Genomic DNA, 12,187 nt, shown 5'->3' with positions numbered 1-12,187 from the left:
TAAAAACCAATTCAAACATCTCTGTAAATGTTAAAGAACAACAACAACAAGAAATTGGTAGGGCTACAATCTGTTTCCTTGATATGTGCTTTTTTTTTTTTAACTTGGTGGAAGGCTTTCCACTTTCCTTTTAAAACTTGGTGACTACTCAGATATGGAGCACACACTTCCTCATCTACAATCTACTTTGATGCATTTTACTCAAGACTGGGCTCCCTTATTGTGATGTTTCCATTTCTATGGCCACAAAGATGCAAAGTGAGCCATGTCCTTTTGATGCTTCAAGATCTCCTCATTCGACAAAGAGGGTGGAAATGGTGGCAGGCATGCCATTTTCTGTTGGGTAGAAGTAGCCTTACCACTAGCAGGTGGGGTAGGTCTTCGGGGGCCTGTCACCACATCTCCCAGGCTGGAGGTGGAATTGTCTCCTGATTTACTGCAAAAGGAAAGAGTAATTAAAGTTTTTTTTATTTTGTATCAAAAGCATTGCATAAATTAGTATAATTTATAAAACTAATAAAAACAGAAGGAGTGCAGGCAGCCAAATATATTTTGACCAAAAAGGGGCAACAGCAATGGCATTGTCTGTAGCCTCCAACAATTCTTCCTCTGTACATGAGGCAGGGCATAGTGGACAAGCATACAGATTAAAGTCATTAAAGTCAGAGATGAGGAAGGATTTCTAGACTGTGGAACATGCACTAACCCCAGCCAAAATGTGAAAGAAAGCCCCATGTACACTGATCATTTAATGCAGTTTCAAACCGGAATTGAAGAAAGAGGTTTTGCTGTGCAGATAATTACATAGAAAATCCTGGAACCAGCTTGGGGTCTGGATTAGTGATTACACAAACCACGGAGCGTTAATGCACATTAAGGGCTTTCTTTCACATGCTTTTGTGAGAGTTTGTTGTCTGGTGTCATAGTTGGAGGCTAGCTTCAAACTGCATTAAATCATCAGTGTAGACAGGGCTTATGTCTGCTTCACCAAGAGCGATTCTATGCAGAATTCTGAAAAGTTGTTTTGTGGGGAAATCCTGGCAGAAGGAGTCTGGAAACTGTAGTCCCAAAAATATATTTTCCAAAATATTTTTCATATGGTCCTTACCAAAATCCAGATCCTTCCAGTATTGCTATATCATACTGGTCTAGTCCCATTGTGATTAACTTTCCAAAGAGAATTCTTCAGATTTTTATACTACATTTTCTCAAAGAAATATCCAGCATATCTACAGTACAAACAGAAATCACTTTGGAACAAAACAGTTCAAATGCCAAGGACTCTGTCACAAAAATCCTGGTAATAGGTTCATGAGGACATGATAAGAAAATTACAAAGGAAGACTAGAAAAAGTAACCACTGAATTGAATTGCAGTAGGCCCTCCAGAGGATTAGGGGTGCAGGACCCCATAAAAGTGAAAAAGGTTTGAATTTTTAAAAAGTTCTTTTTTACCTGAGGAAACACATCCCTAGATATCTCTAGTTTCTCCAGGATTACTCTATGGTCACCATCTGTGGCACATGACCACAGAATTGCCCTGAAGAACCTAGAACCATGTTGAAGAAATTGCTCTTATCAGAAGCCTCAGCCCCAAGTACTAGCAGAGTCTAATGTCAAGCCGATAGTCCAACAGAGGTGCAAACATTAACACATTAACACTATAGGGAAGCCAAATGTCTCTTCCAGGGTCATAAGCCAATTACCAGAGTGTCCAGAATACAAGGGTGTATCAGAATCCATAAGCTGAGGTCCAAGGTGGGTTCAGGAACACAAGATAGCAAGAATCCAAGGTTGCAGCTTCTAGAACTGATGTTGCGGTCAGTAACAAGGTGCCATCCCTAAACTCCTAATCTCAAATTTATGGGTGTTATCTGTTGCTGGTTCTTTTCTCAGCTAATCTCAAGGACCTGCTCAGTGAAGACCTCTCTCTTTGCAGTTCCATGAAAGCTGAAACAGTTCATTCTTCCTCAGCCTGCTCAGAGGAACTCACACTTGTTCTGCAGTCTGAGACCCCAGCTACACAGACCTAATGTGCATGATTACTTCCGGATAAGCCTGAGGTGTCCAAATCATATCTCAAGATAATCCGGTTTAATTTGGAGTAAATCTGGATTTCCAGGTTTACTCTGGGTTAAAGAAATGCCTGGTATGGGCTTTGTGGAATCTGTGAATAGTCTGGTTACAATTCTGAGAGAAACCAGCATTTAAAATGCTGGTTTTTCCTCAGGATTTCAGCCTGTGTAGAAGGACCCTGATAAGTAATAGCTTCTTCCATGGGTACTGCTTGAAAGCTTGACCGAGGGAGCTGCTGGGCACTGTTGGACTTTGGGTCTCTTTGTGGGAGAAAGGCAGGATACAAATAAAGAACAGTAATTATTATTACTATTATTAGGAGATTCCATCTGAACATTAGGAAGAACTTCCTGAGTGTGAGAGCCATTCAGCAGTGGAACTCTCTGCCCCGAGTGTGGTGGAGACTCCTTCTTTGGAAGCTTTTAAACATAGGCTGGATGGCCATCTGTCAGATGCTTTGAATGCAATATTCCTGCTTCTTGGCAGGGGGTTAGACTGGATGGCCCATGAAATCTCTTTCAACTCTATGATTCTATGATTCTATGTTATTGTTGTTGTTGTTGTTGTTGTTATTATTATTATTATTATTGGAGTCCAGCTCAATTGCTGCTTCTTCCACCATCACCTCCCCATCCACATGTTCCAAGTTGTTCACAACAGCTCTCAAGTTTCTCAGGAAGATGACTTCTCCTGTTCTGCTACCTTACAGTCTCTGTTCAAGAGCCAGAACCTTTTAGCTATTGCAGGCCTCAAACTTCCATCATTCTCTACTAGCATAGCCAGCACTCAAGGATCATGGGAGCAGCTGCTCCACAACTCAAGTACCATAGGGTCCCCAACTGTGTTTTTGGTGAAGACACCAAGGACTGTGTTTAGTGCTTTCTGTGTGTAGACCATATACACTTCAATTGAGCTATGGCAACCAGCCATAAGGTACAGAAGATTTTCGGCAATATAGCCCCTTCTCATTCCAAGCCCTCTCCTCCTTTAGCACCAGACCCACCTAGAACTAAGCCGGTGCTGCCGCATCTTTTGTTCCTGGAGCATCCTCATGTTTTCCAACTTGACAGGACTGGGGATAAAGCCAACTTCACAGCCTTCTTTGACCAGGCGCCCAATCCACCAATCATTGTTGTATTTCTGGAACAGAGATGACCATCATCAGAAAAATGTGACATAAAAAAGTATACAAAGAGGGAAGAATATGAAGAGATAGCCACTGGATTATATTATTCTATGAAGGCTGTTGCATGTGTTTGTTGAGTACTGTGGGTACATGAGCTAACCAAGATGATAGTAATGGTGAAGATGAACCCATCTCCTGCACTTACCTCTTTGATATGAAGGAAATCTTTGGGTTCAAAGGAAATAGACATGCCTTGGACTGGTACATCATCATTGGGAGAAGGATTATAACCCACATTTGTCCTCACCGCAAATGCCACTGGCTTGGTCTGTAAAATACACATGAGCCTTTGTTAAGATGAGAGAAACACGAGTGAGTTTAAATACTAAATTACTTCCATATCATTACCAGAATCTATTTTTAAAACAAAGATGAAAAAATGTGCATAATCTCAACAGTAACAAAAACATGATGCAGAACAACCTCATGAGTACTGAAACCATGGATACTGGTCCCACAGATCAGGGATGTAATATTTAGTTATAAAAGATAATCAGTAAGCCAAGCAGAAACTGGGGAACAAACAAATATGATCCTTAGAGACCTTGTGACTATGAAAATACCTCTCCAAATAGATGGGCAGGGCAGGCACTACCATGAAGCAGAGTGAAATGTCTGTTAAAAGAAGCAGTTGTGGTGGGTGGTGAGATGTTGCATGACTCCACTTGTCCTGATTTCGGAGGCACATTCTCAAATTCAATTAATCCTTAGTTGGTCCACTTTTCAACTGCTTATAAAATGTCCCAATTTCTCCATCTTTTTCCCACTTTCTGTTTTGAACTCAGCTTATTTCAACTGCTTCAAACTGAGTTCAAAAGTAGTCTGCATTTCATTAACGCAAGAAACAGGAGAAGAGAATAGATTTGTCTTTCCCATCAAATTTTGAGGAAACCAAATTGCTGTATCCTCTCCTAGCTTGTGTGATCCCCTTCCTTAATAATTTTAGTACAATCTGTGGTGTTTCTTGGCCACATGTAGCCTGGTTTTCATATGAGATATGTGTTACACTCAAGCGGGTTTCAGTCAGGTCCAATGCAGAAGACACAATAACATTGCACACAGGCAAGAGGAAAATGAACAGACAAAAACTTTACTCTTATCAGCAGAGTTAAAACATAAAGTTGCAGTGTTGCAAACAAAACAAACAAAGCAACAAACTTACATAGTCCTTGTAAGCAATACAGAATAAGCCTTCTTCAATTTCCTCCAAATGACAGAGCACTACAAATGGTTGAGTAAAAAGCCTGAGCAAAGGCTGAACTGTATTCTAAAATCCATACAGTTATCCCCCACCAGGTGTGGTCCAAACATACTAGTTGATCTACATTAGCAGCTGCACATAATAATGAATAGTATAAGGTTTTCTTTAACACACACACACACACACACACACACACACACACACGATCCTGTTATGACTTACAATATGTGCACCATGCTGACTGATATGTGTTCCTTAAGCTAAAATGCATTCCCTGAGGTTCAGAAATATAGTCCATCAGCAAGATCAGAACGTCTGGAACTATATTTCTGAACCCGGAGCTCCATCAAGAGCCTGGAAAAGTTATTTTTTTTTAAGGACACAACTCTTTGAGCCTCCCAGTCAGCATGTCCACTTTCATGGCTTTCTGGGAGTTTTGGTCTAGGGGAAAAAGTGAAAAGAAAGAAAGAACATTTCCATGTTCCAGGACTGAATTAAATGTGCAGGGATTTGGCGGTACTGCTTAAGTATTCTATATAAGATTTAAAACTTCCACGGGACAAATTACTCCAAAGAGTAAAATATCCAGAATTGTGGTGAGGCTATCCACACTCCAGATTTCTAGTAGCCTGACACCATTTTAACTGCCTATGGAATCCTGAAATTTTTAGTTTGTTATGACACCAAAGTCCTCTGGCAGAAAAGAGTAAATACCTGTATCTCAAATCTCAGAACTTCACAGCATTGAGACACGGCAGTTAATATGGTATCAAATTGCTGTTATTTTGCAGTATGGATACAGTCCATGGAAATTAGCGTGTGATCCTCCTTCCAGATACACTACATTGCTCATATCACCCAGTGTTTTTAAATGTTTTAATATTTGTAACTGGCCCTGCCCACTGTGTTCAATTATTGTGATTTTATATTGCACCATGTGTTTATTTTGTTTTGTTTTTATTTTATTATATTTTATTGCTATATTTTATGTTGTATATTTGCATTGTTGTAAGCTGCCCCGAGTCCCCTTGGGGAGATGGTGGCGGGGTGAAAATAAAGATGATGATGATGATGATTATGATTATTATTTTACTGACACAAAAACTCAGTATGTCACAGCAAATAAGATCTATATGCTGGATCTCGTATTACAAAATCACAAGTCGAACACTTCCCAAGCTTCTACTGTGTGATGTATTTTCAAATGATGCATGCAGATCCAAGTAAGGTGGCCTTTTGCAGTTGACAGATCATGATTTTGTCAATGTTTATTGTTTCCAAATGCCGGCTGAGATCTTTTGACATGGCACTCAGTGTGCCGATGACCACTGAGACCACCTGGACTGGTTTATGTCAGAGCCTTTGCAGTTTGATTTTGAGGTCCTGATAACGGCTGAGTTTTTCCTGTTGCTTTTCCTCAATGCAACTGTCACCTGCTATGGCGACATCAATAATCCAAACTTTTTTCTTTTCCACAATCGTGATGTCTGGTGTATTGTGTTCCAAAACTTTGTCAGTCTGGATTCGAAAATCCCACAATATTTTTGCGTGTTCATTTTCCACAACCTTTTCAGGTTTATGTTCCCACCAGGTCCGTAGCCAGGATTTCGATTTGGGGGGGGGGGTGAGTTTGTTTCGGGGGGGGGGGGGGCTGAGTCTGAGTGAAAGAGGGTCTACGCTAGCAAACCTTTTGTATCGTTACCCCAATACCCCCAAGCATATGGGATATATTGAGTATGGTGATCAGATCATGATATGAATAAACATAACAGTTTAAGTAATGCACCAGTAAGGCCTTTTCACAAATCACCATGAGAATTTCGGGGGGGGGGGGGGGGTTAAGCTCCTTGAGCCACCCCCCCTGGCTACATGCCAGCTGTATTCACCAATTCTTTACTGCTAGTAGGTGGTACTTGTGACATAAGTTCCAATGACTCATTTGGGTCACAGAGTTGTGCCTTTGTTTGTAGTCTGTCTGTGTGATTTTCTTGCAACAGCTGAGAATATGGTCCATGGTTTCATCAGCATCCTTGCACAGTCTGCATTTTGGGTCATCAGCTGATTTTTCAATCCTGGCCTTAATTGCATTTGTTCTGATAGCTTGCTCTTGGGCTGCAAGAATTATTATTATTATTATTATTATTATTATTATTATTATTATTATTATGTGTTCTTTTAAAATGGCTGATTTCAACCACTGCTGTTTGTGTTGCTTGGCAGACTATAAAGGAGAAGTAGGGTAAGAAAAGAACTCAGTAATTCCTGGCTCAAATCCCAAATGAATCAGGGAGGTCTCAGACTGCCCTCCCCATCAGGCCCCACATTTAACCTGAGATGGCAGTCAACAGATATCTACAAAAGCCGCTGAGCAAGGCAAAGGATGGAACTTGCTGGCTCAAAGCCCTGAGAGCTAGGGCTGGTCTAGGTGCCAACCACTCCCCACCACTGGCAGCAAGGAGACTGGATTGGATCCCAGTGACCAAAACGTCTTGGGCATCTTAATTTGAGAGACTGCTGTGGCAACAGACCAGTTGCCTTCACCGAGAGCCAGGAAGAGCAGGAAGGCTGACAGGGAAAAGGAACCAGGAGACTTAATTAGCTAATTGCATCTGTTTATAATTTAAGGGCTGCTGCCAAAGAATGGTCTGTTGTGCCACAGAAGGCAGGAAGGTTTGTTGAGTAGGGCATGAACTAAGGTCTCTGCTGAATTTGAAAATGTTATTTTTTGGACTATTGGACAGAAGCTCCCACAGTCCTCCAGTGAGCTGTAGCTTGTGTACCCGAAAGCATCCCACACTGAGGAAAACAGAATTAACCAGATACCGGCAAGGTACATAGCTATATACACTATATAAAAGGTTTGAGGCTTGCCAAGCCAGAGCACAGTCCTTAGCTTTTGCAGGAGTGCTTGATGGATCAGTTCACATAATAAAGAACTGAAGCCTTCTTTTCATTTCTCAGCCTCCTGCATTGATAAAGTGTTACCATGCCATTAGCCAAATTAATTCGCTGGTGTCTGGCCAGCTAAGAATTTGTAGACATTTGTGAGCCAAAGTCAGTTGCAAAAACAAAACATAAGACACAAGCTTTGTGGCAATTTCAGTGGAAGTGGATCTCAGGCTGGGATGAGACCATGAGATACCCTGTTAATTAAACGAGATCTATCCTAGATGTGGGCAAACTACAACTAGAATGGAATGAAATCTTTACAGGAAGTTCTATATTGAAAGAACCAGTATGATATAGTGCTTTGAGTGTTGTATTAGGGCCCCAGAGACAAAGGTTCAAATCCCTGTTCAGCTTTGGAATACAGAGGTCCCTTGCGACTTCGTGGTTCGCTTTTCGCAGAGTAGCTGTTTTGTGGTTTTTCATACAGACAAACGCTCTTTATCCCTCTGTGGATAAAGCCGTAATCGTGGATTATGTGAACTTACTTACTTACTTAGTCGATTCCTCATTTTCCGAGGATGATTGTCTTCCAGTGTTCTTGTGGGTCCGTATGTGGCTGTGGAGCCTTATTCCTGCTCTGCATCTTCTTCCGCAGTGAGGGCATTGGTTTCCAGGTGGAAGACGGTCTCAGTTGAGGTTGGCTTGATGCGCCTTCCTCTTGGCACACTTCTCCCTTTCGCCCTCCATTCGTGCCTCTTCAAATTCTGCAGCACTGCTGGTCACAGCTGACCTCCAGCTGGAGCACTCAAGGACCAGGGCTTCCCAGTTCTCAGTGTCTATGCCAGAGTTTTTAAGGTTGGCTTTGAGCCCCTCTTTAAATCTCTTTTCCTGCCCACCAACATTCCGTTTTCCATTCTTAAGTTCAGAGTAGAGCAACTGCTTTGGGAGACGGTGGTCAGGCATCCAGACAATGTGGCCGGTCCAGCAGAGTTGATGGCAGAGGACCATCACTTCAATGCTGGTGGTCTTTGCTTCTTCCAGCATGCTGACGTTTGTCTGCCTGTCTTCCCAAGAGATTTGCAGGATTTTCCGGAGGCAGCGCTGATGAAATCGTTCCAGGAGTTGCATGTGGCGTCTGTAGACAGTCCACGTCTCACAGGCATATAGCAGGGTTGGGAGGACAATAGCTCTATAAACAAGCACCTTGGTATCCCTACGGATGTCCCGGTCCTCAAACACTCTCTGCTTCATTCGGAAAAATGCTGCGCTCGCAGAACTCAGGCAGTGTTGTATTTCGGTGTCGATGTTGACTTTGGTGTAGAGGTGGCTGCCTCTACACCAAAGTAGCGGAAATGATCAACATTTTCTAATGTTACACCATTAAGCTGTATCACTGGCATTGGAGAGGGGTTGGCTGGTGTCTGCTGGAACAGCACCTTGGTTTTTTCAATGTTCAATGACAGGCCGAGCTTCTCGTATGCTTCTGCAAAGATGTTTAGAGTGGCTTGTAGATCTTCTTCTGAATGCGCACAGATGACATTGTCATCAGTATACTGGAGTTCTATAACAGATGTTGTTGTAACCTTGGTTTTGGCTTTCAGTCTGCTGAGGTTGAATAGCTTGCCATCTGTCCGATAGATGATTTCCACTCCAGTGGGAAGCTTCCCATCAACAAGATGAAGATTATGTGAACAACATGTTCAAGAAGGGTTAAGTAAAGGTAAAGGTTGTCTTCTGACATTAAGTCCAGTCATGTATGACTCTGGGAGGTGGTGCTCATCTCCATTTCTAAGCCGAAGAGCTAGCATTGTCCATAGACACCTCCAAGGTCATGTGGCCGGCATGACTGCATGGAGCACCGTTACCTTCCTGCCGGAGTGGTACCTATAGATCTACTCACAGTTGCATGTTTTCGAACTGCTAGGTTGGCAGAAGCTAGGGCTGACAGCAAAGCCCACGCCACTCCCCAGAACCGAACCTGCGACCTTTTGGTCAACAAGCTCAGCAGCTCAGCGCTTTAATGAACTGCACCACCGGGGGCTCCAGGGTTATGTAGAGTATAAGTGTGTGGGGAGGGTTTATAAAGACTTAAAATAATGTATAACTACTAAAATAATGTATAAATATTAAAATAAATATAGCGTCCCTACTTCCTGGATTTTCACTTTTTGCAGGTGGTCCTGGAACATAACATTGCAATAAGTGAGAGAATACTGTACTCTCCCAATTTAATCAGTCAGAAATGGCAAAGCTCCTCTGAATTAAATCTTGCCAGGAAAGCCTATGTTCCTACTATGCCATAAGTCAGAGTCAATGTCAGGACACATAACAACAGCAGCAAGGTCGCTGACTGTATAGATCTGGGAGATCTGAAGGAACCCAAACAGCAGCCAGTACAGGGAGGTCGAGGAGTGGGGGTGGGGGGGGGGGGCTTTCCAAAATTAATTTTGTTGTAGATGTCTTGCTAAGGATCAATCATATTTCAGATAGAAAACACAAATTGAAATCTCTTTTTGTCTATAGTAGATGCAAGATTTTCACTCATTTGAATTGCTCAGAATTTTTCATTTGTTTTTTGTATCTGAGAGGTTTATTGATTTTCAAGTCTGTTGACCTTTTTTCAGAGCTGCCACTAGGTATGGTGATTACTCTGAGGGAAGACACTCAAAGTATCATTAACATTTAAGGCATCCTAAATGCTTAGTTATTCCTTTATCATTACATTTGTACTGCATGCTCAGCAGGAATTACAATAGAGACTAATAGAGGCTGTCGAAAGAGAATGCCAATTAGAATTAAGCATCAGAGGTTTAGCGTAACAAAATACGGGAGGACCTTGTCTGGGGTCTAAACTACATGCTATATTAAATGCACAGCTTGCACCTCAAAGGTACCCTGATTTATTTGCAAGCAAGGAGATAAAACCAGATCAGGCTTCAAGTTATAAGTGTGGAGCTCTAATTCTCCTCCAAATTCTTCGTAACAGCTTGATAGTTGCTATTGACAGTAGTCTGTTTGCGGGCAGAGGAAAACAAATTACAAAAACTCCAGATCCAAATTCCCTGTGTTTCTTCTTCTCATATTTGTCACTCAGATCCAGATAAGTGGATTTGAAATCTAACAGTGTGAGCTTGCACTCTCACTGTCCAAATGACAACCCACGCTACTCAGTATGTGGTTGAACTTTGAGTAGGAGTCAAATGGTAATAAATGTAGAATGATGACGTAGTTCATAGTGGGTGCATCAGGACTGATGGAGCCGAAGATGTTATCAGCACTAAGAAACTGATCCTGATGAAGTTATCAGTAATGCTGGTGAAGATATGTTGTACTGAAGATGTTGTGATAAGTGGGTTTCATGGAAGAAATGATAGTGGAAAGTACAGCTGATTGAATAAGAGAGGAATATTTTCATTGAAAGGAAACATGAGTATCAAGCACTGAGTCATGTAACCGTAGTAAATGACAAAGGATTATTATAAAATGACCAAGGAGATATAAAAGCATGGGAGTGCCTGTCTCAATCAAACCCTTAAGTCTGTTTGCTCTTTCTCAGTAAGCATGTTCTTCCCAGAGTGAAATCCAAGATTTTCCAAACATTTAAAGATTTCCTTCAACATCTCTAGTTGGCTCCTAGACCATTCTTGTTCATCTCTACTACAGTCAACTGTCCATGGCTAGAAAGTTGTGGATGTTCAAGTTGTGGACTGGTATGGTGAGATTAAATGTGGGGGGATAACTGTGATCTGATGGTCACACACATAGCAGTAATGGTGAAACCCATGCCTGGGTAACGAAGAAGGGCAAAGAGACGGTGATCTCTCCCTTTGAAAAGGAAGCAACACTGCAGTGGTTCCCCGACTTTGGCAGATGTTTTTCACTAAAGCTTTCAGAATTCTGTATTGTTTACCTGGTGGCTATGGTTTCTGGGGGTCCAAAATAGGAGGACAAAGGTTTGGGAGCCACCAAAATAAGGAAAAGAATCCTTAGAGAGATGGTTGAAGTAATGCAACCAGTCCAGCAGACATAATCAAAAGTCATAAACTATGGCAGTTCTGAAGGCAATGGGATGGAGAATTTACTGTTGTTTTGGTCTAAACTTCAACTTAGCCATCCAATGTGCCAAATTTTATACACAAAACAGCTTCAGGACCTTGGATAGCACCTTGGATAGCCTACACCTTACAGGAGATTCACCACTTCACTGACATGGCAGTCACTGGAAACCACAGAAATAGAGCTTGTACAAAAGACAGAGTGTTACCTGGCACTATCTGTCTCGTGGGGAGAGTTGAGACCTTTGTCTTCATTGGATCTCTTTGGACATTTGTTTGTGTTACTTCACAGCACAAGTAAATATTTGTCAGGATTAATTTAGATATATGTGTATTTTAAATGTGCTTCTATGTATTTCCAAGATGGATTCTACTGTGTATTAGAAATGCTGTGCAGAATGTTTATTCAATGAGGCTGTGATTGTGTAACCTTGAGAGAAATGAGATAATGTTTGCTCTGGCTGGGAACAGAAGGGAGTAGCTAGTCTCAGCTAGAGGGAAGAGAAATAAGCAGATGTGAAGAGACTTTCATTTTGACTAGTTCCTGATTGTAGCTCACTGTAGTAAGACATGTCTTTTGTATGTGCTTAGTAAAACTTAGTTTCTTTTGTAACTTATTGTACAACACAGTGTCTCCTGATCTAGCAATCCTTCTGCTGCGCACCTCCAACTCTGACAATATTAAGGGGATCCAAAGAAACTATAATAGCTCAGAAATTCACACGATTACCACACTTTTTAAAAGGACCAGTGTAATGTTGTGGTTTGAGTGTTGATAGAC

The 12,187-nt window shown here is 41.7% G+C and overlaps 1 protein-coding gene across 4 annotated transcripts in view; it reads right to left on the bottom strand.

Moving 5' to 3' along the window:
* CACNB1 (calcium voltage-gated channel auxiliary subunit beta 1) overlaps positions 1 to 12,187 on the bottom strand; it is a 93,478-nt gene that overhangs the window by 24,679 nt on the left and 56,612 nt on the right. For all 4 annotated transcript variants that reach the window (XM_060781094.2, XM_060781091.2, XM_060781093.2 and 1 more), the window contains 3 exons: positions 3,407 to 3,529; positions 3,079 to 3,215; positions 360 to 436 (listed from right to left, as the gene is read on the bottom strand). In XM_060781094.2, the coding sequence (XP_060637077.1) occupies positions 360 to 436; positions 3,079 to 3,215; positions 3,407 to 3,529 (337 nt within the window). The remainder of the gene's footprint in view (positions 1 to 359; positions 437 to 3,078; positions 3,216 to 3,406; positions 3,530 to 12,187) is intronic.

This window comes from Anolis sagrei, chromosome 6, assembly GCF_037176765.1.
Source record: "Anolis sagrei isolate rAnoSag1 chromosome 6, rAnoSag1.mat, whole genome shotgun sequence".
Taxonomy (NCBI): domain Eukaryota; kingdom Metazoa; phylum Chordata; class Lepidosauria; order Squamata; family Dactyloidae; genus Anolis; species Anolis sagrei.
The sequence above is the reverse complement of the archived record's forward strand: the minus strand, read 5'-3'. Positions and strand labels throughout refer to the sequence as shown.